Genomic DNA, 27,155 nt, shown 5'->3' with positions numbered 1-27,155 from the left:
TTGAGGATCTGACTCACTGAGGATTGATGGCCCTGATTCTGCAAGATACTTAAACGCGTGCCTGTCTTTATAAAGTCAGTGAGACTATTCCCGTATACAAAGTTAGGCATGGGCTTAAATACCTGACTGGTTTAGGGCCTAAGAGTCAACTGATTCATCTTATTCCATGCAAATTTAACGATTTTGAATTAATAGTTTGTTATCGACAGTTGGCACCAATTTAAAATAAATCCACACTGAGCTACTCATAGCTAGCCACTGCATTTATTTGCTCTTCTAAATATAGGAGGAAACTGTGGTATCTCGGAGAACACTTGTGTGGTAGCTCTTGGCAAATACTGTTGGTGTAAGGGTGACCACTGTAGGTTAGAAAGATAGTTTTCCCACCTTATTTACTTATTTGTAATTTTATTTTAATTAGCTCATCATTTGAAAATGCTTTCAGTCTCTGTGACACGTTCGTGCAAATGTTTTCTCTTAGCGCTGATACATGCTTTTAAAGCACTTTGGTGGATGAAAAGCTTGCCTTTAAAATGTTTTATGTAAGGAACGAAGTCTCTAATGTGTATTACATGGCAGGCTAGAGATGTAATTTAATAACAACAAAAAGTTGTCGGTGTTATTTTGGGGCAGCCTGTTAGGGTGCAGATGTGCTACAGAATTAAATGGAAATTCCAAAATATCTCTGCATGGCAGATTGGCTTTTTTTACCCCTCCCCCCCCCCCCCCCCCAAAACCGAGCATATAGCTGGACAGAATTGAACAGGAACAGTATTGAACAGTGTTTCATTTGAATATGCTCTTTATGGGACTCTTTGACTCTGAAAGCTCGGATGTGTTTCAGTGGGATGTGGGGTGGTTGGCTCTAGGATAGCTTCCATTGTTACATGTTTCAGATGAAATTTTCAGACGTGCCAAAGGGAGTTTAGGCATCTAGGGAGAGATTTTCAAAAGTGAAAAAGAGAAGTTAGGTGCCTACCCTCTCACTTCCCCAGATCCCATTAGAAGTCAATGGGAGTTGTGTGCCTAACTCCCTGAAGTGCTTCTGAAACTCTCACCCTCATTGTTTTGTAGGGACCTTAGAGAGCAAAATACAAACCAGTAAAAATCTGACCTTGTGGCAGGTGTGAGGGAAAACGTTAACTGAGCCTGCTCCAGATCCCTACCCACTCCCATAGTGTGAGACTACCAATGCTGGGCTTACAGTCACAATTTCATTTTACCAACAGTCCTCCTTCATGGCACTGGCTCTGCAATTGCCCAATGCTCTCATCTCCCAAAGACTTCAGTCCTCAACCTCTCATGAGATCAGAGCACAACCTTCATGAGAAATTGCAGACAGCAAATGAATTATTATTATTGTTTGTATCTATGTATTGTGGGAGCACCTAAGAGCCCCAGTCACGGACCAGGATCTACACAAAAACAGAAGCAACACAGTCCCTACCCCAAAGAGCTTACAATCTAAGACAAGATACAGCAGGTGAATACAGAGAGACGAGTGCACAAGGAAACAATGAGACACTTCTGGTTGCTTGATAGGCAGTGGTTTCAGCATGCCAGCTGTCTACTGGTGCACCATGTTATAAGGACCAAAAGCTTCTTATAATTTTTCTTTATTTTAATATGGAAGGCAGAAAATCCTATTGCCTTACATTGATAATACTGTTGGCTTTTCATAATAGGTAGCACTCATGTTTTCTGGTAGTAAGTTTCATGTAAAGTCCTGGATGAAGATAGAGTATAGAGAGAGAAATGTTTCACATTTTTAAAAATTTGACAAAAAGATGCTTGCAATAATATGTCATAGAAAACATTTGCTGGGTTTTGGCCAGCTTCTCAAGTGAAAATTCAAAATTTCAACCAAAAAAGGTCACTCCAATTTTTTAACTGTTTTCACTAAAACTTTTCTCTATTTTTTTTTCACCCAGCTTTACATTAGTAATTAGCCCCATGGAGTTAAAGCAAGGAAATATGAACTAAAGGCTACTAATTTTAGCCCTTGTGTCTCCGTATTTTCTCTTTTCTTTCAGGGATCTCTCACAATAACAACAACAATAAAGAAATATACCTAACTGTTATGTAGCATTTTTTTCATCAGATAGATCTCAAAGTGAGAGAAATCTGTGCTGTGAATTAAAATACCTGCACCTACTGGCAGATGGATGACCATCATGTGTATGTGAGTGAGAGTGATGGAAAATTCTCATTACTGGGTTGAGATTTTCTGAAAACTCCATGAATTGTAGGAAGGTTCTTTAGATCTTTGATCACTCTTTACAAAAGTTTGTGTCTGATAGTTGCCTCTATTTACTGCATAGTGACAGTAGGTTTTTGGATAATACACTGGACTCTTGCTAGAATGTGCATGTATATAGCGTGAATTCGTATATAAGGCGCTCGCGGCCATGGATCCCAAATTTAATTACTTTAATTACAATTAATTTTAATGCGGTCTCTGTGCATGGATCCCAAATCCCGCATTCTAGTGAGGGTCCGGTATAATTGAAAGCCAAGTGTGTTTCATATCCATTACAAATCAGAAGTAGCTGATCAGAGAGATAAAGATATGTGTTGGGGAGGGTTTGTTTTAAGATTGCTGTTCTGCTTACTGAATGTTTTATGGACAATCCTGCTAGCTTTATTTGCCTTTGATATAAGGACGGCTGGAAAGGTAGCTTAGACTGTATTTAATAACTAGTCCTTCAACACGGAGAGGCGTAGAAAGTAATTTGTCCCACTGCCAAACGCCAGAAAGAATGGGGGTTTTGTTCGTTGCTTCACAGTGATTTTACCTGGGTGTATTCTGGAAAGAGGGAGAGGCTTACGCTGCTGTTAACTCTGCACACTATGTTGATTTATTGAAATTGGACTCTGAAAATGTAACTTGCTAGGTACATTATGACATGGAATTTCTAGGAGAAATATAAAATTGGTCTGGTTATTATTTCCCCCCTCTCATTTGGGCACATTTCCAGCTTTTGCGTTAAGGAATGGGACTTTAAATTAGTCCTGAATGGGCACAATGCAGCTTTGCACTCTGATGCTCAGTCTTCTATTAGGAAGCATCGGAACTTGCATCGACGTGTCACCCATACAGCTTTGCATTGTGTCCTGCTCTCTGATATGCCTCAGAAAGAGTCTGTTTTGCAGCACTTGAAGAGAGAGCCTGCTCACCTGTTTGGAAAAGGTTCTGGCTTTCAATTTTTTTTTTTAATTAGAGCAATGCATTGAAAAAACAGAAATGCTGCAGGAAGCAACAGCATGCTGCATGCTCATTTCCCTTCCTCATGGCAGGAGATTATTTCCTTAAGTTGGTTACTGTCACTGCACCAGTGTGCATCAGAGTAACTGTTGCAGTTGTATATTCTAAAGCACTTCCTATTTGTAGAGTGGCTTTCATCCAGGGCTCTCAAAGCACTTACAAACGTCCACTCAACAGTACCCCAATTCAGCAAATCATTTACGCATGTCTCAAGTGCTTTGCTGAATCAGGCCTAAATCTCCCACCATTGCTGTGAAACAGGTAAATACTGCTCCCATTTTACAGACTGGGAAACTGAGATATGGAAGGGTTGATCGATTTGTCCCAGGCCACATAGCAAGTCAATGGAGCAAGAAATAGAAACCAGAAGTTCTAACTCCTAGATCTTTCTCTAATCATGAGATACTCTTCATCTCATTGAGCCCAATCCTTATCTCTGATTTGGTCAAAGTGCCCACTGACATTAATGGGAATTTTGGCTGTATACTGTCTTTAGGATTTAGCTCCATGTGTAGCATTCAAACAGTTGATATAGCAAAATAAAAACTGAAACCATATCACACCAGAGTAAGGAGCATGGTAAAAGTGCAGAAAGATAAAATGGAATTCAAGGCGGCCACAGCACCCATTACCCAAGCTAAGCTGGATCTGAAAGAGGTGGGGTGGAAGGAAGAGAGAGCGTGTGTGTACTGATTCAAATCAGTTTTCAAGTAAGTGGTGGAAGAAAAAGAAAAAAGACCCCGATAAAACTGAGGTTGGATTAACAACTGCAGAGGCTGGGTTAGGAGAAGAAAGCCTGGTTCTCAGCTGATATACTGCAAACTCCATTGAATTAGAGAGCTGTACTCATTTAGACCAGCTGAGTATCTGGCCTATGAGCTCTCTGGCAGATGCAGATGTGAGAATACAACTAATTAAAAAAAAAAAAAAAAGCTGAATCTAGAATATATTGATGATCTCTGGAACAATGGAAGAATTTGAGATTATTGCATGAACCAGAGGTAAGTATAAATCTTTTCTCTCATTCAGAAAGTTCTTATGTCTTGGTTTGATAGCTTGATGCGTTGGCATGGCAGAAACTGCTTCATATGAACATCTCGTTTGTAAGACGAATGGCAAAAGAGAAGAAAGCCACATCATATGAATTTATCTCTTATCTAAATGAAAACACGTGCAAGTGAGAAATAGGTGAGGAGGGGTAGTGAGGTGAGACAGCGTAGCTGCTCGTCCTTTTTACTTCAGATTTTATTTTTTGTTCATATCTATACATAATTTTGTATCTGTTTCCAAAAACAACAAAGAAGTTAGCTGCAAGTAACAAAATTAGGAATGGCTTGTTTGTCACAGGAAATTGGGCATGTGGTAACTAGACCAGTTTAAACTAGAAAGGTAGAAGAATCCTATTTCTGCATTGTGGGAATCATCTAGTCTAGTACAAGAGAATGAGTTGTCTTTTTTTATTTTTGGCTGTTATATTGCTTTGAGAGTGAAGGGTTTCACTGAATGTGTGGATTACAGAGGTAAGTGCAATATATGCTGGAGATTTTCAGTTGTAAGGGGTTGAGTTACATTCTCACCTCTTGGTCTTTCTGTTAGGATCATCACTTATAGAGATATATGTGTAAAACGGAGGAATAGACACAGGGTGGAGGATTACTCACTCACTTGTGGTAGCCAGATGTGAGTTGGTACTGACAATGTGTTGGAAGAAAACTCAGCCTCTTTAATATCTCAATATGGCCTGATAAAGTGTGTAGTGTATTTGTTATGGAAAAATTGATGCAGATGAGAAAAACACAGGGAGGGAATTGTTTGGGGGCCAGGTGGTGGAGCCATTTCTATAATGTGTGAAAAGGATGGATTCCCTAATAGCTAATCTGGTTGATTTAGTTTGTCCTTCTTGGTATATTAAGTAGTTATTATTATTACTGATAAGATATAAAAGTTGAGATTTTCTTTTCCCAGTAAATTTTGCTGGCATTTATATTTTTTTCTAATTTTCTATTTTAGTTATTTTGAAATACAGAATACAGAATAATAATTATTTTCAAATAGGTGATTTATTTCATGTCATTATTAGATGTGTACAGTTGAAGTCTCTTATTCAATGGTTGCTAATTTACTTACCGACCACTTAACACTGTGAGCCAGGTTCTGATCTCAGTTACGGTGCTGCAGACCCGTTGAAGTCATGTTGAGAGGGGCCACTCCAGATTTAAACGCCTATGAATGGGTTTAGAATCTGCCCCATAAATAGATTGCCAGCAAATGCAATTGGAATTTGAACCCGGTAATGCATAGAAGCATTCGGAGCTTTCATTATACTTCACTATAATGGTGAGTGGATTGCACAGTATTATGGGAATTTGTACTGGACAGTTAAAACACTTTTGAGAAAAAGTTGCTGACCTCTAGACATTTAGGTCCTAATCCAGCAAAGAACTTAAACACATGCTTAATTTTAAGCACGAGTCATCCCATTGAAGTCAGTGGGATTTACTCACCTGCTTAAATGGTTTCTTGGATCAGGACCTAAAATATTTGCTTTATCCTGGTTAAAAGGCAGCATTTATATGACTGAGATGACCTGTAAATTCAATAATAGCCTATTTTAATCACTTTACCAAGAATGACAGCTCGTGACAAAAAGGGGATAAAGGTTCCCAGTTTTCAGTTTACCCAAGAATCTCCCCAATCCTGTATGTATTCCTTTCTGCTCTTCCCGAATTCCTTTTGTAGGGGTTGATCAGTGACAAAACTCCAATTGATTTCAGCAGCGAAAGGTCCAGAGCTAAGCACTGACAGCCAGCTGGATTGATACCTCATGGTTGCTGAGCTGCAACAGCCCTATCTCTTAGGGTTTGGCAGTGTCATGAGAACATAGGCCCTGATCCTGCAAGATGCAGAGGGCCTTCATCTCCACTGTGGCCATCTGATGCTGTGGAATCATCTGTATAAACCAGTTAAGCCAGGAGGCCTCTTTGCAGTAACAGAAAGATTATTGGCTCATTTGGGAAGTGGCTGGTCAAAAGGGTTTAATCTGTGGCTGATTAGCATCTTGGAGACAGCCCAAGCAGCCAGAAATGACACACAATTTTGCTCCAGGCCATAGTTTAACATTTTAGCATCCTTTTGGTTTGTATGTTATACGCACAATAGAGAATGTGCTGACATTGTTGTTCTGCCCATGATTGCTTTAAAATTTGGCACAGGGAATGCGCTAGGAGTACAGAACAGGTGGAAGAACTTCATTAAAAAAAGAAGTTTGTGTAGCATTTTATGCACAATGCTTAAGAAGGCATAGATGGTTATTTCCTTTAGGGCACATGCATTCGGCCACAAAGGAAGTGTTATTTACTCCTCATAACACAAGAACTAGGGGTCACCAGATGAAATTAATAGTCAGCAAATTTAAAATAAACAAAAGGAAGCATTTCTTCACACAACACACAGTCAACCTGTGGAACTCCTTGCCAGAGGATGTTATGAAGGCCAAGACTATAACAGGGTTCAAAAAAGAACTAGATAAATTCATGGAGGATAGGTGCATCAATGGCTATTAGTCAGGATGGGCAACGATGGTATCCCTAGCCTCTGTTTGCCAGAAGCTGGGAATGGGCAACGGGATGGATCACTTGATTATTTCCTGTTCTGTTCATTGCCTCTGGGGCACCTGGCACTGGCCACTGTCTGAAGACAGGACACTGGGCTAGCTGGACCTTTGGTCTGACCCAGTATGGCTGTTCTTATGTAGGACATACCATACCAGATTTCACTGGAATCCGTTCAGAAATAGGGTGGGCGTGGATAGGAGCTAGGTCTGATCATGTAAGGTGCTGAATGTGCAAACTCCCACCTATTTCATTGGGTTCATCCTAGGTTTGTGTAACTCATATTCTTATTCCCGTGTGGGCAGAAGTTCTTTCCCCTTCTGCACCCCACGCCTCGTGACCCAAAAGGAAATATTAACATTGGGGCACCCATCTTCTGAAATAGCCATAAGCAAAAGCCCTCTAAAAATGAACATGCCAGCTAATTCTGCTGCGTGAGTGAGCTGACCTTGCCCTTTGCCTCTGCGTTTCCAAGTGGGGATTTGCCAATCTCTGGAATTGCAGCTTTCAGTGCTACGCACGCACTCAGAAAGTTTCATGTTATAAATTGTCGACAAAAAAGAGGAGGGGAGGGGGAAAGTGCATTTTGAACCTCAACTGGAATTTCAATTTCCTCCTCGCCGCTCTGTTACGCCGACCCTCTCAATGAAGGTAAGTTGCATGTAGAGCAAGGTCTGTAAGAGGGCACTGTTCTATGTGGAGGGAGGAACCCTGAAGGGGTTAAGCTGTGAGCAGGGATTTCTAGAACAGTTCAGTTGTTTTACATTAGAACAGGACGGCCCTGGCTGCCTTATGTGCTCTGGGACCCAGGGGCCGGGTCCCCAGTGTTAACTCTGCGTAACCAATGCCTTACAACTGGCACCAGCCTCGACCACAAGTGGCCATTAAAATAAACATCCCAAGGCTTAACTGACAGGCAGACTCAAGGAGAAACAGGCCTGCATGACGGGGAATATTAAATACTCTGCAAGAACCTAACTTCATAAGACAAACAGTCCCACCCCCTCCTTACTGTATCACCCCAGCCTGTTGGCCTCAATGAGTGCACTGTTTGGGTAGGCGTGTGCCTCTCTCTGGGGGTTAGGGTCTGGTGCCAGTGGTGGGGGAATATGCTAGAAATTCAGCCCTTAAACCAGCTCAGTGTAAACATGGCATGAGCCATGCAATACAGGAACCACTGGGCAGTTTGGCTACTGTCTTCAGCAGCCGAACTGAGAGAAAAGCATTCAAGTGCGGCTTCGATGAGAGATGTTCACAGAAATGGAGAGAGATTGTAATTAAAAGGCAAAGAACTAAGTGGAGGGGGGGGGGGAAGTGGCTTGAAAAGCCTGTTTGCCAAAGTTGTAATAATTCCCAGACTGAGTTAGTTCCTTATCTGTTTGTGTTGTGCATGTTCCTTATCCTGAAAACAGCCCCGTTGTCCTTGGCAGCACGGGAATTCTTCAATTAGTCGGGCTCTGAGCTCATGCCTCAGGACGTTATTCGGCCGCAGCAACGGAGGGTAAAGGCTTTATTAGAAAAAGAAAAGCCTGGCATATGACTACATTCTTACTTATAATGAGGAGTTGTAAGCTCTCCAATTTCAGACATGTGTGAGGGCATTATTGTGTCCCTGGGGATAATGGAGCGAAACATTTATTGCATGGAATTTAGTTGTCTACCAGACGTGTTTGTTTTGTTTTGTTTTTTTAAAGACAAGCACGAAAACAAGCCATATATACAATACAACGAGCCAGGCAGTTGCATGAGGCAACAATCCTTGATACCAACATCAGGGCAAAATAACACAGGTTGATGCCCGCTGCGTTCAACTTTTCAGCAAAGCACTATAACGCGTACTTAAGTCCCTCTTTGTTTAGCAAAGCACTCGAGCACTTGCTTAACTTTAAGCATGGGCTTAAGTCCCATTAACTTCATGTGCTTAAAATTAGGTAGTGGAAGTTTATAATGTGCTTAAGTGCTTAGCTGAATACGGCTGGATTGCTGAACTATGGCCTTAGCTGTAAGGGTTTTTCTCATACAGCCCAGGGAAGGCCCAGAACAGGGTACAGTTTGATTTCCAAAGATGTTGATCCCCCACCGTTCCCATTGACTTCCAGCTGGGATTTGTGAGATCTGAAAATCAGGCCTCTTACCTTTGAAATTATGGGTTGTTTTTTTTTAATGATCTCCTGTTCTGTCACAGATTTCAGAGTAGCAGCTGTGTTAGTCTGTTTCCACAAAAATAACAGACGTACTTGTGGCACCTGAGAGCTCAGGGTACGTCTTCACTACTGGCCATATCGGTGGATAGCAGTCGATTTCTCGGGGATCGATATATCGCGTCTCATCTAGACGCGATATATCGATCCCCGAACACGCTCCTGTTGACTCCGGAACTCCACCAATGCGAACGGCGGTAGCAGAGTCGACAGGGGGAGCCGCAGGCGTCGATCCAGCGCTGTGAGGACGGTAGGTAACTCGATCTAAGATACTTCGACTTCAGCTACGCTATTCCCATAGCTGAAGTTGCGTATCTTAGATTGATCCCCTCCCCTAGTGTAGACCAGCCCGAACAGATTTATTTGAGCATAAGCTTTCGTGGGCTACAGCCCACTTCATCGGATGCATGTATCACAGCTGCATATACCACGGATCTGCAAGACACCGAACTTCAGCGATGCTCCCACCATCTTATTGCCCAAAGTTATTTTCTCTGTTAAAGCTTCTCTTGACAAGTCCTTTAGCCATTCCGAATGCATGAGGGGAAGATAGCAGAGCAGGTTGGAAAATAGGGGATGGGGACCCGAGGCAGGTTACTCAGAAAAAAAATCAACTTTTCTTCAGAAAAATGGGTTTGGGATTTTTGATAAGTCAGCACTTTCCTTGAAAGTTTTCGTTTAGCTGAAAACCCAATTTTCCATTTTCCAGTAGCCGGAGTGTATAGACCTCCCTTCTCAACGTATTTGTTTTGCCATTAACAAAGATGTCCAGACCCATTTCTTGGCATTAACGACAAGATTTAACTCATCTATCAATTCCACCACACGTTCAGTTTGTAAATGGGTGTATCTTTGCAGAAACTCACTGTTTTTAACCCTCTCATTTCTTTTATTTAGATTTTGTTTTGAATGGCCTCAGTATGAGAAAGTTTAAGTAGTTCTAAAAGGTACAATTCACTAGAAGTGGGGAGAGAAACCAAATGCCCTGGAAGAGTTTGTGTATCAGCTCTCAAATTTCAAGTGAATGAATTTTGTCTATCCTGACCTTTTGCTATCCTCATCCTTTGCTGGCAGGAAGAAATTTTAAACAACACTATTGCAGAAATGCCTTCTAGTTCGGCCTTATGGGTGCAGGTGTGGACCCGTTATCTGTTTTTCTTTTTTTATGGCTAACATAAAGAAGGATTTAAAATGGTAAAAGTGAAGTTTACTCTGTTCCAGGTTGTTATGCTTTGGCAGGTTTCTTTTTCTTGGAGGCAGAGGGTTATTTTTATTCATGCCCTGCTCCACACAGGCCAAAATGAGTGAAAGATACAAATAGAGAGAGAACATTCGCCTGGGCACCTCACTCTCTCTTACCCTGAGGCGTCTGTACACCACTGTGGGAATGTAATGAGCCGACTTTACTGTGTAATTGTTGTTCACGTTAAGGCCCCTTTACACTGCCAGAGTTCAGCAAAGTCGTCTTGGGTCTTCTGTACACACAAAAATTATACCACTTTAATTATATAGAGGTTAGTGGTTCTCAGACTTATTTGATTGGGGCCCCCTTCTTTGTGTTTATGTCTCTCCCAGCCCCCAAGTACATACACCACCACCCAGTTCTGACAGCAGAGCAGACAGCAGTGGCTGCTGGCTGGGTGACCAGCTCTGAAGGCAGCGCAGCACCAGCAGCAGCACAGAAGTAAGAGTGGCAATGTGAAAAGTGACATTCGTCAATATCCCTTTTCACAGCAGACTTAGCAGCCATTGCCATCCTCACGTCTGCACTGCTGCTGCCACCCCTGGGCTGACACTGGAGCCTCATCACCTCCAGGTGAGGGATTGGGGGAGGCAGAGGGAGCCCGAGAATCAATGAGGATCAAGCCTTGTTCTGTGTTCATACAACACCTAGCTCAGCGGGGTCCTGGTCTGTGACTGGGGCTGCTGGGCGCTATGGAAATACAAATAATAACTAATAATAATTGATGTATTGCTCAGACTTTTTTTTTCTGGGGGAGGGGGATAAAAAAAAAGTCTTGACTATTTTTCAGTATGTTTGATTGAAAAGTCCAAGGCCAATGCATACAGTAGGGAAGTGTTATCAGAGCTACTCTCTGTCCCTCGTAGTTCTGTAACAATCACCTTAATGCTGCAAACGCCGTCCTTACTCATCTATCTGGCTGCAACACAGTGCTGCCTCCGGTGGTCCTGGTGCACATTTGCATGTGTTTTAGACAGCTTGTTTCAGCTCTTATTTAGTTCACTGTGGTTGCTGATATTTTGTTTTAGGGAAAATGCAAGAGGATATTAAAATAGTTCATAAAACCACTTTAAGTGCGTTTAAAAATCTTCTTCAATCTCACGAAGCCTTCATCCAAAGAGTGTCACTGCTAGTATATTGATGTCTTTTGCAAAGAGATGCACTGCTATAGCCTTTCTGACTGCGATTCAGCAAAGCACTTAAGCATCTGCTTAAGCTCATTCCTGCTCTGTGAAGTTTAAGTATTTTGCAGAACCAAAGCCTGTCCCTTACTCCAGAGAGCCGTCCATATGCATGAAGGTCATTGACTTCAATGGAACTATGAGGATTACTCACTTGAGTAAACATTTGCATGATCAGTTTCTTGAATTTTGGTTATAGAATTTTTGGTGGTGACAAATTAGATTCAGATCTGGACAGAAAACCCAGAGTCAGCCCCTCGAGCTTCCAGACACTCCATCCAAATTACGCAGCTGGTACCCATAACCATAGTAGATAGCTTTTGGAATTTTAATTCAAAATCCTCCGTACTTTCAGCAAACTTGGATAAAGACCCAACATTCATAGACTAGGCCCATCTCTGCCGTGAGCAGAAAACTCGAGTGCCATTCTGAAAGCCGTTTATTTATCGGGATAAGAAGTGAGGGTTTTAAATAGTGTCATGTAAACCTTGGGTTTGCTTAGGTTTGGGCTTGTAGCCAAAGATTTAGATGCATCTGAATTATTCGAAATCTCCTAAATCAGTAAAATCAAGCTGGAGCTGTCATGAAAACACACCTTCTAACAAATTTTGTCAGGATAATGTTGATAATAATAATCCACTATTTTAAACATGGAACCAAAGCTAAGTAACCATGTGATTTATTTTTTTTAATAGCTGCAGAACATGTCCCTGCCTTCCTGTTGCTTTTCATTCTCGCTCATTACACCTCTGAAATAAGGCTTGAACCTGCAATTCTATCTGCACAGAAGGACCTCCCCTCCCTTCCACATATATGTAACCAATTGCAGAATCAGGCTGTACATTGTAAAAGTGCACAGAGCTGAGGCTGCGCCTTCTGTTTGTTCAGAGACGGTCTTAGCCCACTTTTTAATACTAGTTGATAAATAATAAAGATTTCTTGTACTTCCTACTTCCAGTCATTCGCCCAGAACCTTCCTTTCTCAAATCTCAAAGACCTGGCTTTTGGCTCTTTCCTCTGTCTGGGAGTTTTACCCAAGTATGGCCTGAGTAAAAAATGAATAAGAACTTACAAATTTGGCTTATTGCTTTGGCATTTAAAGAACAAGGTAGTCCAGAGAGGTAGAGGACAGGGGAGTAGTGTTAGGCCAACGCAGAGCATTACTGTCTACACTAGAAAGAGTTTGCCAGTGTAGCTGTACAGGTATAAGAGTTCTTTTGTCAGTACAGTACACTGCAGTTCCCTGAATGAAGTGAACTATGCCTACGACAGGACTCCTGCTAGTATAACTGAGTCTACGTTGGGGCTTTTGCTGGCACAGCTATGTCAGCTAGGAGTATGATTTTTTTTCATACTCCTGACTGACAAAGTTTTGCTAGCATAGCTATTACGTGTCTACCAGCCCTCAGTGACTTGCCCACAACTGCACAAGATGTCTGTGAGCCACAGAAGAGAACCCAGATTTCCTTAGTCGCCATCCAGAGCTTTATCTATAACCCATCCATCTTTGCGCCCCTGAAACGGGGTGCGGCATTATTTCAGATGCCATTCCTATCTAGAGAGGTCTGTTCTAAGTTAGAGACGTAGCTGTTTTTCAGGAACACATGGCAGTTCTTCGTACAAACATCCAGGATGACGGGAGCTGATGCTCGTCAACTCATTTCAGCCTTCCAAGCCTTGTAAAAACATCTAATCAATGCAGTTGCCAGTCACTGTGCACAAGGGCTGGATTTTAAACCAGGGTCCCCGAGGTGAAATTCAGTCTGCTTTTTATCTGAAGCCGCTTGGGAGTTTGTGATTTTTATTATGACTGTTACAATTTACTCACATTGGTTTTCCTTAGTGTTCTCCAAGATCTGCACATGCAGTTTTCAGAACTAACCAGCACCAGAATGCTTTCTACAGGTTACCAGCATCTTCTTTTGTTCTTCGGAGATGCAGTTTGCAGTGTTGACTGCTCAAACCCAGGAGGTTTGTTTAAACAGCCTGGTTGAGGTCGATGTTCAGTTTTAACGTGTCGTTCATTTATTTGGAAAGTTAAACCAGACAGCCTACAACTCTTAGGTTGCCCCCGCCTCTTTTAGTTTGATTTGGCTTAAAGCTAAGTGGTGTTCCAGTTTGAAGAATTCAAATGTTCAACAAGGTAGCGAATTCCTAATGACACAATTTACCCTTTATGAACACATTTTATGAAAGAGCCCACTGTTCATCGCCAGTTTTAACTCTTGTATGTGTTTAACCAAAAAAAATATATATATCCAGGTCCCAAAACAGCCTAATCTAAACACAGGCACGAGCCATGAGCTTTCCTTAGATAAACTGCCCTCTGATTGCAGCATGGTGTTCCTTGGCCTTGCACTGGGCATCGTATTTATGGTCATGCAAAAAAATCATTCCGAAGGAGATATGGTTCCAGTTTTAACGCAGGACTTTTTTTTTAAGTGAAGCAATATGAGTCTTTTTTGAGAGGAGGTGATGGCCATAAATTTTTAGTGTGGTGAATGGTAGATTAAATGCCAGATTCCATTGCTGTTAACAGGCAGATCTGGCAGGTTAAAATAATTCCTACCACCCCTTCCCCAAAGTGGCAGACGAAGGGCTTGTCTGCACCAAGGTGTGAATCAACTGAAAGCTCCATAGGGTGCTTTGACACACACTCATGTTGAAAAGCAGTACGTCAGAGTGCACTACAGAACTTTTAGTGCAAGATAGCAGGGTCCACATGGCAAGTTCGTGCACAGCAAACTTGTGTGCTCTAGATTTGCACCTTGGCTTGCAATGCACTAGCTCACCATGTGGACAAGCTCATAGCTCTAAAAGGCATCCTTATGGTATAGGTTAGTCTCGGACCCTGAAACAAGTGTTGCAGTAATCTGAAAATTATGTGTTTATAAATAACTGACTTTAAAAAAAAACAAAAAACTGGTGATTTTTGGGTGCCCAGCATCAGACCTGAATTTCAGAAAGTGTTGAGCACCTACCTTCTGAAAATTGGGTCCCTTCGAGATGCCTCAGGTTGAGCATCCACAATTGCTAGTCACTTTTGAAAATCTTGGCCCAGAGGCCTAAAGTTAGGTTCCTAAGTCTCTACTGAGGCACCTAAATAAAGGACTGTTTTGAATGCCAGCAGTTCCAAGTGAAGTCAGTGGTTCTAAAAGGAAAGGTCTTTTACATTTCCATGTCTGCAGTGTCTGTATAATTCTATGGGGATTCTTCAAGAGAGGCACATCTTCCATTGAACTTAAAAATTTAGAAGCCATCAGGGAGCTATTGATAAGAGCTGACCTCTCACTGAACATCATCTCTTCTTCCTGATACAGAAGAAGATGGGTCTGAACCAAGCCCAGTTCCAGTCTTTTCCAAAGTTTGAGTGTATGCATATCTAGGGGTTTAGTTTGGGCCTCTCTCACTCTACAGCCAAATATCAGATGCTAAGACTAACTTTGGTCACATGGAATCTGTACTGATGAGATGTGACTTCCACTGAGAGACTCAGCTAACAAATTTGCAAAGTTTAAACACAATAACAAATTAACTACAATCGTAATGGATTACTCTGGGCCCATCTGGGTCCAGTTCTTATCTCACATGCCTCTGTTGATGTGCATCTGTTAAAATCATTTCCTGCATAACCCTACCCAAATGCGGCACAGTGCTTGGCCAATTTTATTAGATGCTACAGTACAGTCAGCATTGTGTCCTCTTCCTCTTTACATGTGTGTCTTTCAGAGTTAGCGTCTGATTCAGCATTGGTTCTGGGCACCCTTTGCTGTTGCTGAAGTCAAAGGGAGTCAGTTGAACTCAGCACCTCGCAGTATGTGGCCCTTAACTTTCCCTTCCCTCTCCCTTCCAACTGTGTTTACATTTGGAGTCTTCATAGTGTAAGGAACTTTACAACGTTTCCACTACTGGGAAAAAGAGAGAACTGGAAACCTTATGATGAGGGTATAAAGGTTCAAAATAAATCAGGAACTCCGTTTAACAAACTGAGAACAAAATGAGGCAGGCGTCTGCCAAGTTTCCCCCTCATGAGTCCCATTCCCCTCTCAGGGGCAGCGGGCAGCTGAAGAGTATGTTTCTTAGCCCTGTATTACCTTTTACTACACTCTGGCCTCTGGCCATATCAAAGTTGTACACAGAGACTTGCAACATGGTTTGCTTTGAAATCATTGGCCCTGTGTACTGGCTGTTCTGTCCTGGGCTATGTGTTTTCTGCTAATTGAATGTGAGGTTGTTCTGTCTTTTTTTTCACATCTGGCAAACATTTTTTCCACCTTCTTCCTCCCCTGCCCATCTCATTCCTTGCAAGGGTGAGCTTTACTTGTCTATAGAAGTCAGATACCGTTTTTTGTCTTTTTTGGTGTTTATATTTAAACAGATTTTTAAATGGCACCTCTAGCTGCAGTGACCCTCCGCTAGTGAAACCCCTGCATCCTTTGGGAGCAGAATATTGTTACAGGGAAACGTTGTTTTGCTGCTACTTAGCTTTTGAGAGGAAGCAGAAACATTTGTTTTCAAAGCAGGAGACAGCAATGCTGTGGCAGCGTTTGATCGTGGTGACTTTGTTTCTGTTATGTCAAAGGATCATTGTAAGTGTCTTCCATGGCACCTGGCAAACACCGACTAGGTGCCATGGACTAGATGTGTCAGAGGCTCTCTACAGATTTTCTACGTTCTGATGCTGAGTGCGGCAGCCAAACCGAGGAACAGTCAGATTTAGAAAAAGTTGTTTGTACTTTAAAAAATGGAACCAGCTTCTGACTGGATGATTTTTTTTTCTTTTTAATTTTATAAATGATTTGCCCCCAATTTAGCAAAGTATTTAAACTAGCAATTAAGTACCATTGACTTCAAGTGCTTTGCTGAATGGTAACAGTTATCAGTTAAGTGTTGCTTTTTACCTGCAAAGAATTTTTACAAACGTGTTAATCCTCACCTCACCTATGAGGTAGCTTCTGTAATATCAATCCCATTTGACAGATCCTCAGCTGGTGTAAATGAAAGCAGAGCGTTTAAGTGATTTGCCCAAGTGCACAGCGGCAATGCATGTAAAAACTGGAATTATGACTTCTGAATTGCTGGCTCTAGTAATTGTGTGCTCAGACCACACTGCCTCTGGATGGAATGCTGGCTAGCTTACAGGGCGTCACTTCTTTGTGCCCGGAATGGACAATTGAAACGAGCTTGTGATCTTTTAGTGTTGCATAGGTTACAAAATCTGTTTCACTTGCTCGGACCCTGAGGCTTTACGGTGATGCCTTGATGTCCATCCATCATCAGTTATTATTTACCTATGGGAAGCATGGAGGGGGATGGTCCCTTTGAAAGACGCTGAAATAAAATAGCTGCTTATATCAACCGTTTGTTGCTAGATAAGGGGGCGCCGGCTGGGAGCCAGCAAATGCTTCTGCCTGCTCTTGTACCAAAGTGATCCCCCTGTCTTGTAGCAGAAAAGAATAAGTGAGCCCAAGTGTAACATATATTAAAGCGAAATGTAAAATAGCAAAGGCCATATGAATGGAGCAGAGGTATTTTCTCGCTGTCTAGTCTAACGTTTGGTATCATTTTTCTCTAGGATTACGGGGGCTTTCACCTCATAAATTTGTGCCTGCTTTAGGTCGTTAATCTTTCTTTACATGTTGCCTTGCAATTTTAGAGCTTTGCCACCATCTGGGATCACATTTTAAATGGCGTTTCCACTCAGTACGTTCCTTTTCATGAAATTATATATATATATGAAAATATAATAAATATATCATGGCTGGATGGTTTTAAACGTTTTCAGTGCTTTTGCAAGGGCTTACGCTGTGTGGAAAAGCTTGTCTTCTTTAATAGGGAGTCATAACAGCAACTAGTTAAAGGACCATATTTGCAATATGCTCATAATTGGCCATTTAAAATATTGGTGTATAATTCCACCTTGTATTTTGCTGAGGAATGTGAGCTTTGTTGTTAAGACATCACAGTCCATTCAGTATGTTATTGTCACTGCTGCGGAGAGAGAAGGGGCAACATAGATAGAAAATTCCAGTGCAAGAGGATTTCCAGGGAAGCACCAACATGTATTAACTTGATGATGAATGATCAGTTCTGTCTGGTGGCACAACAGATATGTCTGGATTTGAGGCCAGGTTTGAGAGAGTTGTCATCAGCACAGTCTATTTGGTGGTGTCACATGAAAACCCCTGGAAGGGGAAATGCAGGAGAAAGGGAAAGAGACTTAGTTCATGCAGAGCCCTTCATTCGCCAGTTCCAGGAGGCAATAGAAACGACAGAAAAGGGCAAGCAAAAGGGGGCTGCGGAATGCTATTAGCTGCCAAAGGGTGGATCGGGACCGAGTATTTCGTTGAGTACCACTCAGCTGTCAACAAGGGATGGGTATTTGGGAACCCTGGAGTTGTGGGACAGTGTCCATAGATTATGGAAATCCAGAGGAAAGGCATTCCCCAGAAGTATGGTAGCAAAGGCTGCTTTCCTGCCCGAGACCTTCCCCAGCCAGAAGCCAGGTTCTATCAGGGCTGTGTGCTAATATTGGCTGACTCGTCCATGGCTGGACAGTTGCTGCCAGAGAGGGAGCACTGCGTGAGTTAATGTTACCCTTAGGAGCATTCATTCTCCCATGGATGTCTGCACAAATGTCCCAGGGGTAATGCCATGGTGCTTGGCTACTTCTGAGCTCCACCTCCATCTGGCTTTGCCACTAGGATTCCTGAGTGTCAGTCATCTGTGAAGCTTCTTTAAGGGAGCTTCCATGAGAAGGGGGGATGGCGAAAGGGCCGTACCATGGAAGTGGCACTACTTCTCTCAGCCTCACCCAGATCAGGAGGCCCTGAATTCAGTACACCTGGGCCAGGAAGGTTCTTATTCCCACTCTAGTGGAGGATCAAGTCCTAAACATCATTCATTATCTTGAGTCCCCATATTAGGTTGGGCACACACCTTGTTATTCTGATGTGCAATGTCAGTGCATTAAAAGTAAAAAGCTTCCCCTTATTTGATTAATGCTTCCCCCTGTATCCAGAGAGAGCTATGGTTCCGAATTCTGCTTTCAGTCACCCTGGTGTAAGTCCATTGGTCAAATTTCCCCTGGTGTAACTGAAATCAGAATCTGAACCATTCTCTCTGACCAAATATGGCATTTTGCTGATGCCATTAATAACAGGCATTTCCCCTGCAAATAGAAAAAAATTAAACTTCAGTAAGATCCTGTAAGTTCCCTAAGTCCTTAGGCCATCAGAGTCAAGATGTCTGTTGCAAGCTCGGCTGATTATTGTAAAGCAATTCTGAACAAATAAATAGCCCAAATGGCTCAGCAGTTTCTGGTGTAATTTTAGCTCTGTGCTCCTCCAAGAACGTACACCATGAATAGGTGAATCTGTAATACATCTACAATTAATTCTATGTACGGCAAGCAGCCCTAGGCTTGCAGTGTAGGAATAATGTCAATAAACAGGTATGCTGTGGAGCATGGAAATGTGGTCTTTATTAGTTGGCAGGAAAGTTTTAACCATGAGCTAGGGTGCTGTCTGGAAAGCAAACACTTCAGTTATAGATCTTCTTTCTTTCCCTATCCAATTTGCTGGAACCCAAAATCTACCACTTAAATGTACCCCTGGTAAAATATAAACCAATGGACATTTACCACTGTGTAAATCAGGGCTGATTTGTCATGAGCAGAGTTTGGCTGGGTATGTAAATGTCACATACAGGAAGGTTTCACCTATGTTAGTGACTTTGCAAGTGCAGCTCTGTGAACTTGAACGCAAATCCCCAGGGATATTTTATAACACAGATGCATAAAATTTCATGGGAGAATTTCTCCCAAGGCCCTTTCCCCTCCATTATCTGTAGCCATCATTCCACAAGAAACCCAATGCCCAGACAAGAAGCATTTCTTTGATTTTTCATGCTTCTAACTTTTTGTTTCCAAGGCTTCACTAGGCATGGCGGAGGGACCTGTTTCTACTTTGAAAACTCTCCACATGTGGAAGGCTGGGGAAAGGGTTTAAAAATGAACAAGCAGATTTTTTTATATATATATATAAAGTAAAAATATATACTCTACATCTGAAGTTTATTTAGGTCCTTTGGGACAGTGGCGCGGCACTACGTCTGTAGTAAATTGCCAACATTTTATGGTTTTGCTGGCACTGAGTCAAACACACATCTCCTTGGCTTGTGTTGCTGTGCTAAAGCAGGCAGATTCCAGTATGTTTTTCTGTTAGCTGAATATTACTATTGACTGGACAAGGGAAGCCCTGCCCAGCCAGAACTTGTAGCTAACTTTTATTATTATTTTTATTAATAGATCTACCGGGACTTAATTATTTTGATGTTTCGTTACTAAAGAATCGCCCCCCTCTGAACCATCCTGACATTGGATCTCTGCAGTTTGACAGTTGCAGCATTTTTCTTTTATTTTGGTTATGATTTTATTTTTATTGGGCTGATGTTAATAATTGGAAGTTTTCAGAGGAGCTATTTATTTATTTAAGTTTGCTGTTACATTATCTATCTATCTATCTATCTATCTATCTATCTATCTATCTATCTATCCCCATCCACCCCCCCATCTATCTATCTATCCATGTATCCCCACCCTCCCCCTCTATCTATCTGTCTATCTATCTGTATCTGAGAAAGTGATGGCTGGAATTTTCAAAAGACCCTAAAAGACAGGAACGCCAATTCCCACTGAATTTCTTCAGAAAATCCCAGTCCACATGTTTATCTTCACACAAAACCGCCAAGTTGTTCATCAGCTAAGGTTGCTGCACATGTAACCTACCTGACACAAAACCTCAAAAACCAGCGAATGAAAAGGTAAGCTACTTAAGCTCTGCTCCTCCATACAGACATACACCTCCTCATGAGCACACCTACTCTACATCACAAAGAGCATACCATGACCTGAACTCTGCCCCAGTAAGGATACCAGCCTTCTAACACTCCCACCAACCCCTCCATGACTTCTCCCTTCCAACCCGTTGTCCCTTCTGTGCAGATCTGAGAACCCTCGGCTCCTCATATGTGGGGACTTGGCACTCTAAGTTGCTATTGCAACTTAGAAGGCTCTGTGCTGCTATAGAATTGACAGAGAAGACCTAGTGGATCACCTAATCCAGTCCCATGCTCAAATCAGGATCATGCCCTGTAGTAGAGTCTCTATTGTTTCGTCCAATGTGATGGAAAACTCTAGCGCTTCCATTTGGAGATAAATACAAGTCACAAAGTTCAGGTCCAAAGTTCAGGGAAGCTTAGATCCTGGGCGTTTTCTGGGACTCATTTCTGCTTTCCCTAGGATGTTCCATGGTATGGTTAGATCTTTCTCCTAAGGACATTTTCCTCTGATTCTCAGCGCGAGTTTCACCATTCCCTAGTTTCATATCATTGCTCCTCTTCATGTCCCTTTAAACAATTCCTCTATCTTTATGATGTTTAGACCATTCAGGTGTGTATACACAGTTATTGTTGTATCCAGTAGTCCAACAATTGGCCAAGCTAATCCTATTTCCTTTCATCTTTACTCATCAGTAGGTCCCTCCAGACCTTTATTCACGTTTGTAGCTCTTCTCTGATTTCCTTTCAATCAGTCAAAATTTTCTGTGGGTATTAACTCACCCAGGTCTGAAAGATGTGTGTGTCTGTGTTATTTCAACAGAAAAACAAGTTGTTATATCTAAAATTCATAATAAATGCTTGGCATATACATTGCTTTTTACATTTTCAAAGTCCTGCCAAGGCATTGTAGAAGGAATCTTCACATCTGTTAGCGACGAGAAGATAAAACAGAACCTTTCTCCCACAGCTTCCCTACTCTGCCGCTTCTAGTTCTTATTCTGTGTTAAGGTCATTTGAATTCTGCCTGATGACATGAGTGATCTTGGCCTTTGCTGGTTTCTTCTTTCATACAGGAACTGATGGATTTATATAAAGTGTTATGGCTCTGGAGCTGATAAGGAGCAGCGGTAGCAGCTGTGGGTTGATTTTTGGAAGGAAACCTGTGATAATATAACTGCTGTAGTTGTGAGTGCGCAAAGTCTGAAACAAAAGTACCGCAGGCCTGATCCAAAGCCCACTGAACTCAATGGGGACGTTTTCCATTGACTTCAGCAGGCTTTGGCCTCAAGAGATGTGTGGAATCTTCAAAAATGTCTGGCCCATTTTTAAAAATGACATAGACACATGGGACCCTAAGGCTTATTAAATTTAGCTCCTGCGTCCAAGTCACTTCTTTGAAAATGGGACTTAGGCTTCTAAGTCCCTTAGTCACTTTACAAATTTTACTTTGTCTGCTCTTGGGCTATTCACTTTAAACCCAAATTAGGGTCATTTAAACATCATCCTCGTTAACCTTCTCAGTGATGATCATCATAGCAGAAACATCCCAGCAAATATGCATATCTGATGCACCTGAGACATACCTGAAGTGTGATCCGTGGAAACGATGTTGTTTAGACAACAAGTTTAAGCAATGCATGTAGGGAAACATTCTTTTGATTATTTGGAAAGCGAGTTGTCTGTTACTGTCTTTTAAAAATTAGGGTAAAATGCTGGGTTTTCTAGCCCTCTTATTGCCCTCAGTTTATAACAAGCTCATGAATGTTTTTGAATGACCCTCAGTGGGTTTTATAGCAGCATCTACTATTAAAATGTAAGGCGACCAGCCAAGAAAGCAACACAGAGATACAGGTTCTGCAGAAATTTTGCAGATTTATTTGGGGTGAGTGGTGAGAATTCCCTGATGAATATGGAAAAATTCCCTTGACATGTTTCTAGTTTCCACCTCATTACTAATCCTTGGGCTCGTCCTCTCTCTTATGCTTTTTGACTTTGCACATAAATGCACCACAGTTGCTAACATGGGAGATTCAACTCCATATACATAGCCCAGTTTTAGCAGTGGACTATTGGAGGACAGTGCGGGACTTGTTTTCATACACACAATACTGTAGTATATGCAGAAGAGCTTTGAGATTTCCCTACTCTGAGAAGGAATATCGAACAATGGGATTAAATACATGATCAGAGTTTATGTAATACTGTACCAATGAGGAAAGAGGGGGTGGGGGAAGGCCATATGTGTTTACAGTCCCAGAGAAGAGCATTTACTCTGGTGTATCAATAGCCTTGTGTTGGGTTTTAGTGGCATAGAGTTTAGTAAATTAGGAGTTTTTAGGTACTTAGCACTTTAATGGTTCTCACTAAGAACATAATTAAACTCTAGACCCCTTAGGGAGAAAAAACAGTTTATTGTGCATATTTTTAGAATCTGTTACCAACCCTGGTAGATACAAGCCAGAAAACGTGCATTAGCTGGAAATTTTGACGTGTGATTCTCAAGCGAGCAGCCCCCACCAAATATCGCTTGAGAATCACACGTCACAAATCTGTCCCATGAATTATGGAATTAATTCTCCCCAATCTTATTTCAAAACACAAGTGTGATGTTTTTTCTTACTGGTGGAGGTGCAAGGCAGGGCTGTACGTTTATTGTGTGTGGTGGGTTGACACATGCAACCATGCTGTTGCAAACAGTTTTATATTTAAAAAGTAAAACCATTTTGTGGGATCATCCAACATTGCAGCTTATCCTAAGACTGCTTAGCCAAGGTTTCCTCTCCATTTCAGTTATGAGTTTGTCTTGCAGCTGGTTAATTCAGTTCATATAGGGCTGCTTCAGACACTGAAGTGGATCACAATCACTATCTCTTGCTCAATTCTCTCAGTAGAACTTCTTCTTGGAAGCTTTCTAGGATGCATGAGGTTATGAATCAGCAAAGAAGTGGAGCTGAAGGTTTAATAACTAAACCCCCTTTAAAAAGATGATGGAATGTTTCCCTCTTCCCATGGTTTTGACACTGACGCCTCTTCATGACACAGCAGAGATGTTTTCATAGGAAACAATTGTGCTAGGAAAGCACTCAGCATGCCAGAATTACGCAGTTTTGCAGGTTTCCTCTTAAATGCCAGCATATGCTGCATGTACCCTCCCCCAACCTCGACTATACCCGTGGGTATTCCACAGGTGGAATGGTTGGCGGGAGGTGAAGGAGGCGGAGGGGAAAGCTACCCCAAGCTCCAGTTGGCAGCTGTTGACTTGAACACACAAGGAAAACAGAGAGAAATTTCCCAGTGTCGCAGGTGCCTGTGTGTCGGGTTGCTCTGACTCTGACTTGCTCTGGAACGCTACTTTTGCCTCAACACCCTTTCATGAGTAAACACTTGTTTCTCACTGGGAAAGTTGCATAGCACTACACCCTTTTCCACGACCATATGGAATGCATTCCGAAGGAACACACACACACAATGCGCTCCTCTGGGCTTTTCTCTTCTTTTGCCCCTTTCTTCTCCTCACCTATCTTTTAACTAATCTCTCTCTCTGTGTCACACACACACACACACACACACACACACACTCTCTCTCTCTTTCCAATTACTTACCATGTTTTAGTTACACAAGATTTATGGTTTCGAGAGGTGACTACAGTGTTGGACAGGAAGATTACATTATTGATAATGTCTTGATAGGCTCCATATGCCTAAAACCGTTTCCCATCAAAAACACTTCTTTCCCTCCATCAACAAATCCTCCAAGGAGCCATGTATTCTTTGTGGTGCTGCTGCTGGTGCATTAGAATGTAGGTCCCTTGGGTCGGGGACTTATTTGACTCATCTCGCCTCTTGCACAGCCTCTCATCTACCAACATCTGTGTGTAGATATTGAAAACAGGAAGGAAAAAGTACTGTACTAACATGAGCTGCGTTACTGACTCCATGACAAATTGCTAAGCTGCATCTGTTCTCTTTTTCTCTTGTTTCTACTTTGGAATGAGGATTATTGATAAAGAAAATGGCCGCTCAGCACTTAGTGTGATCAGGAGTTAGGCTAAATATCAGGAAATCCATCTATGGAGTCTGGGCTGTCCCCGAACAGATGTATAAATGTCTCCCTAAGCCGGTGGGTCTCAACCTTTCTGGACTACTGTCCCCCTTTCAGGAGTCTGATTTTTCTTGCGTACCCCCAAGTTAAAAACGACTTGCTTACAAAATCATACATAAAAATACAGAAATGTCCCAGCACACTGTTACTGAAGAATTGCCGACTTTCTCATTATTATTATATAATTATAAAATAAATCAGTGGGACTATAAATATTGTACTTGCATTTCAGTGTATAGTCTATAGAGCAGTATAAACAAGTCGTTGTCTATATGAAACTTTAGTTTGTACTGACTTCGCTAGTGCTTTTTATACAGCCTGTTGTAAAACTCAGCAAATATCTAGATGAGTTGATGTACCCCCTGGAAGATCTCTTGGTGCCCCCAAGGGTACGCATAGCCCTGGTTGAGAACCACTGCTGTAAGCTGTGACTCAGGCTGGGTCTACATTACAAAGTTTTGCAAGCTTAGCTGTATCAGCTGGGAGTGCGAAAAACTCAGAGTAGACACAACTGTACCAACAGCAGAGTGCTTTCCTTGGCATAGCTAATATCGTTCAGAGAGCTAACGTGGCTGTGCTGGCAGAACTAGACCAGCAAACGTGCTGTACTGTAGACGAGCTCTCGGATGGGTGTGGTTTTGCATGGGACTCTTCTCCCGTGTGCTTTTCCTTCCCCTACAGAAGGGGGAGCTTCAGAGACTAGGCAACTTCTCTGCACAGAAGAGGATGCACAGAATCTCTGTAGTCTCGCCATCCCTTGAGAACAAGTTTCTCAATGCCTGAGTTTGATGTGCCCCACGCTGGCTGCCTTTCTCAAGGATCTCGGTATTTACACTTCTGGTCCTTGCAGAAAGTGAGGCAGTACAGCGAGTGAAGAGGTCTGTGCACATCTTCACAGCACACCAACCGCAAGATAAAATGACAAGACCCATTTATTAGGGAGGGAGAGGGATAAATAGGGTGACCAGATGTCCCAATTTTATAGGGACAGTCCCGATTTTGGGGTCTTTTTCTTATATAGGATCCTATTACCCCCACCCCCATCCTAATTTTTCACATTTGCTGTCCAGTCACCCTAGGGATGAGGGTATGTGCCACGTTTACCTACCTTTGTTGCTTTTAATTTCAGGTTATTATTTGCAGGCCTTCGACCCACTGTCCATTCCCCAGTTTGGCTGGATAAAATTACACCCCGTAAAATTAACACTTTATCCAGTTTGGTTTTGATTTAATGTCTCCTCTGTCTCTCTCTCTCTCTCTCTCTCTCAGGTCTGTCCTTTCTAAAGGGGAATGTATTGTCTAGCAGTTTTGGAGGCGAGGTGGAAAAAACCCTTGATGAATCTCTCTGAAGTACTAGGGATTGCTTGTGAAGAATCAAACATCCAGATTAATTTAAAACAGCTCCCAAGTGGAGAGAGGGGGTCGAAGGGCCCCCAATGGCATTGCAAACCGATCATCTTGCTGAACCAGGATGTATGAACACCATGACCTCTGCCCCCTTGTTGTACTGGACTTGGCAGTGTTCCTTGACCCCTCCGATTGCTCCATCCTGTCCTGGTGTCAAAGGAAGGAAGGATGCGGTCTCTTGTCCTGGGGGGGTTACAGCAGCCTCAAACCCAGATAAAGCAACAGCTTTATTAATTCCAGCTTTGCTAATAGAGAATTACAATGGTTGTGGGATTTGGCAGTGGGCACAGACTCTATTGCCATGTACAGTACAACATTTTCCCTGGATTGTTTGTATTTTTGATTTTGCTACAAATAATTTAAAGATGTGTTGTGTCTCCTTCAATTAAAACAGTGATTTTCAGCTATTGTTTGCTGTCAGGATTTTAAAACAATGCTAATAAATTTGAGCTTTCGTTAGATATGTTAAGGTGAATTCTTAACTCCTTTTCTTTCTTTTCCTTTTTTTTTTTTAAAGTGTAGCATTTTTATCGGAGGCGGTTATTAACAGACATGAGTTCGTTTTAACCTGGGTAGTAGGATAAGCAGGTTTATTGCACTGGATAGAAAACTCCCCGGTGTCGAAGAAAAAGATCAGGTTGCTATATGAATAATTTGGTGCAAAAACTAGCATCTTAAACTGACACCCCCCCTTTGGAAGCATTTAGTTAGATTGTAAACACTGTTGAAATAGAGCCCACCTCTTTGAATCAGAAGAGCTGAGTTCCTTTCTCTTCCTGGTTCTGTGACTTCCTGGGTTGCATGACCTTTCTCTTTGTTCCTCTGGCTGCATCACCTCTTTTATGATACTTACCACTTGTTTTGATTTTTTTTCCCTCCCCAGATTTTGGTTTTACAACAAGAAAATGCAGAATTTGGACTGAAAGGGAAATGGTCTTCAAAATTTTTCATTTTGAGGGGTGGGGTGGGGGAGAGGTCGTTTTCCGATATAAAGTTTCACCAAAGTATGTTTAACCAGCTCTTAGTAATGGTGGTAGATGTGGAGGGGACTCATTGCCACATGACACCTCTTCTTTACTCTTCCAGACCCAGCCAGTACCCAACCCACTAGCCTATTACATGCACCGGTCACCGTGGTGGTTCCACCAGTTTGAGACGTTATGCAATCACTTCATCGAGCTAGTGGTGCCGTTTTTTATCTTCATGGGACGTCGCATGTGCATCATTCACGGCATTTTACAGATTCTCTTCCAGGTGAGGCTTTCCTGCTTTTGCCTTACTAGCGTCATGGCTGGGCTGAGTGA

At 42.1% G+C, this 27,155-nt stretch overlaps 1 protein-coding gene across 4 annotated transcripts in view; it reads left to right on the top strand.

The window, feature by feature from the left end:
- Positions 1-27,155, top strand: part of LMF1 (lipase maturation factor 1) — a 346,467-nt gene that overhangs the window by 222,129 nt on the left and 97,183 nt on the right. For all 4 annotated transcript variants that reach the window (XM_032762724.2, XM_032762720.2, XM_075069143.1 and 1 more), the window contains one exon: positions 26,938-27,105. In XM_032762724.2, the coding sequence (XP_032618615.1) occupies positions 26,938-27,105 (168 nt within the window). The remainder of the gene's footprint in view (positions 1-26,937; positions 27,106-27,155) is intronic.

Source organism: Chelonoidis abingdonii, chromosome 9 (assembly GCF_003597395.2).
Source record: "Chelonoidis abingdonii isolate Lonesome George chromosome 9, CheloAbing_2.0, whole genome shotgun sequence".
NCBI lineage: Eukaryota > Metazoa > Chordata > Testudines > Testudinidae > Chelonoidis > Chelonoidis abingdonii.
The sequence above is the reverse complement of the archived record's forward strand: the minus strand, read 5'-3'. Positions and strand labels throughout refer to the sequence as shown.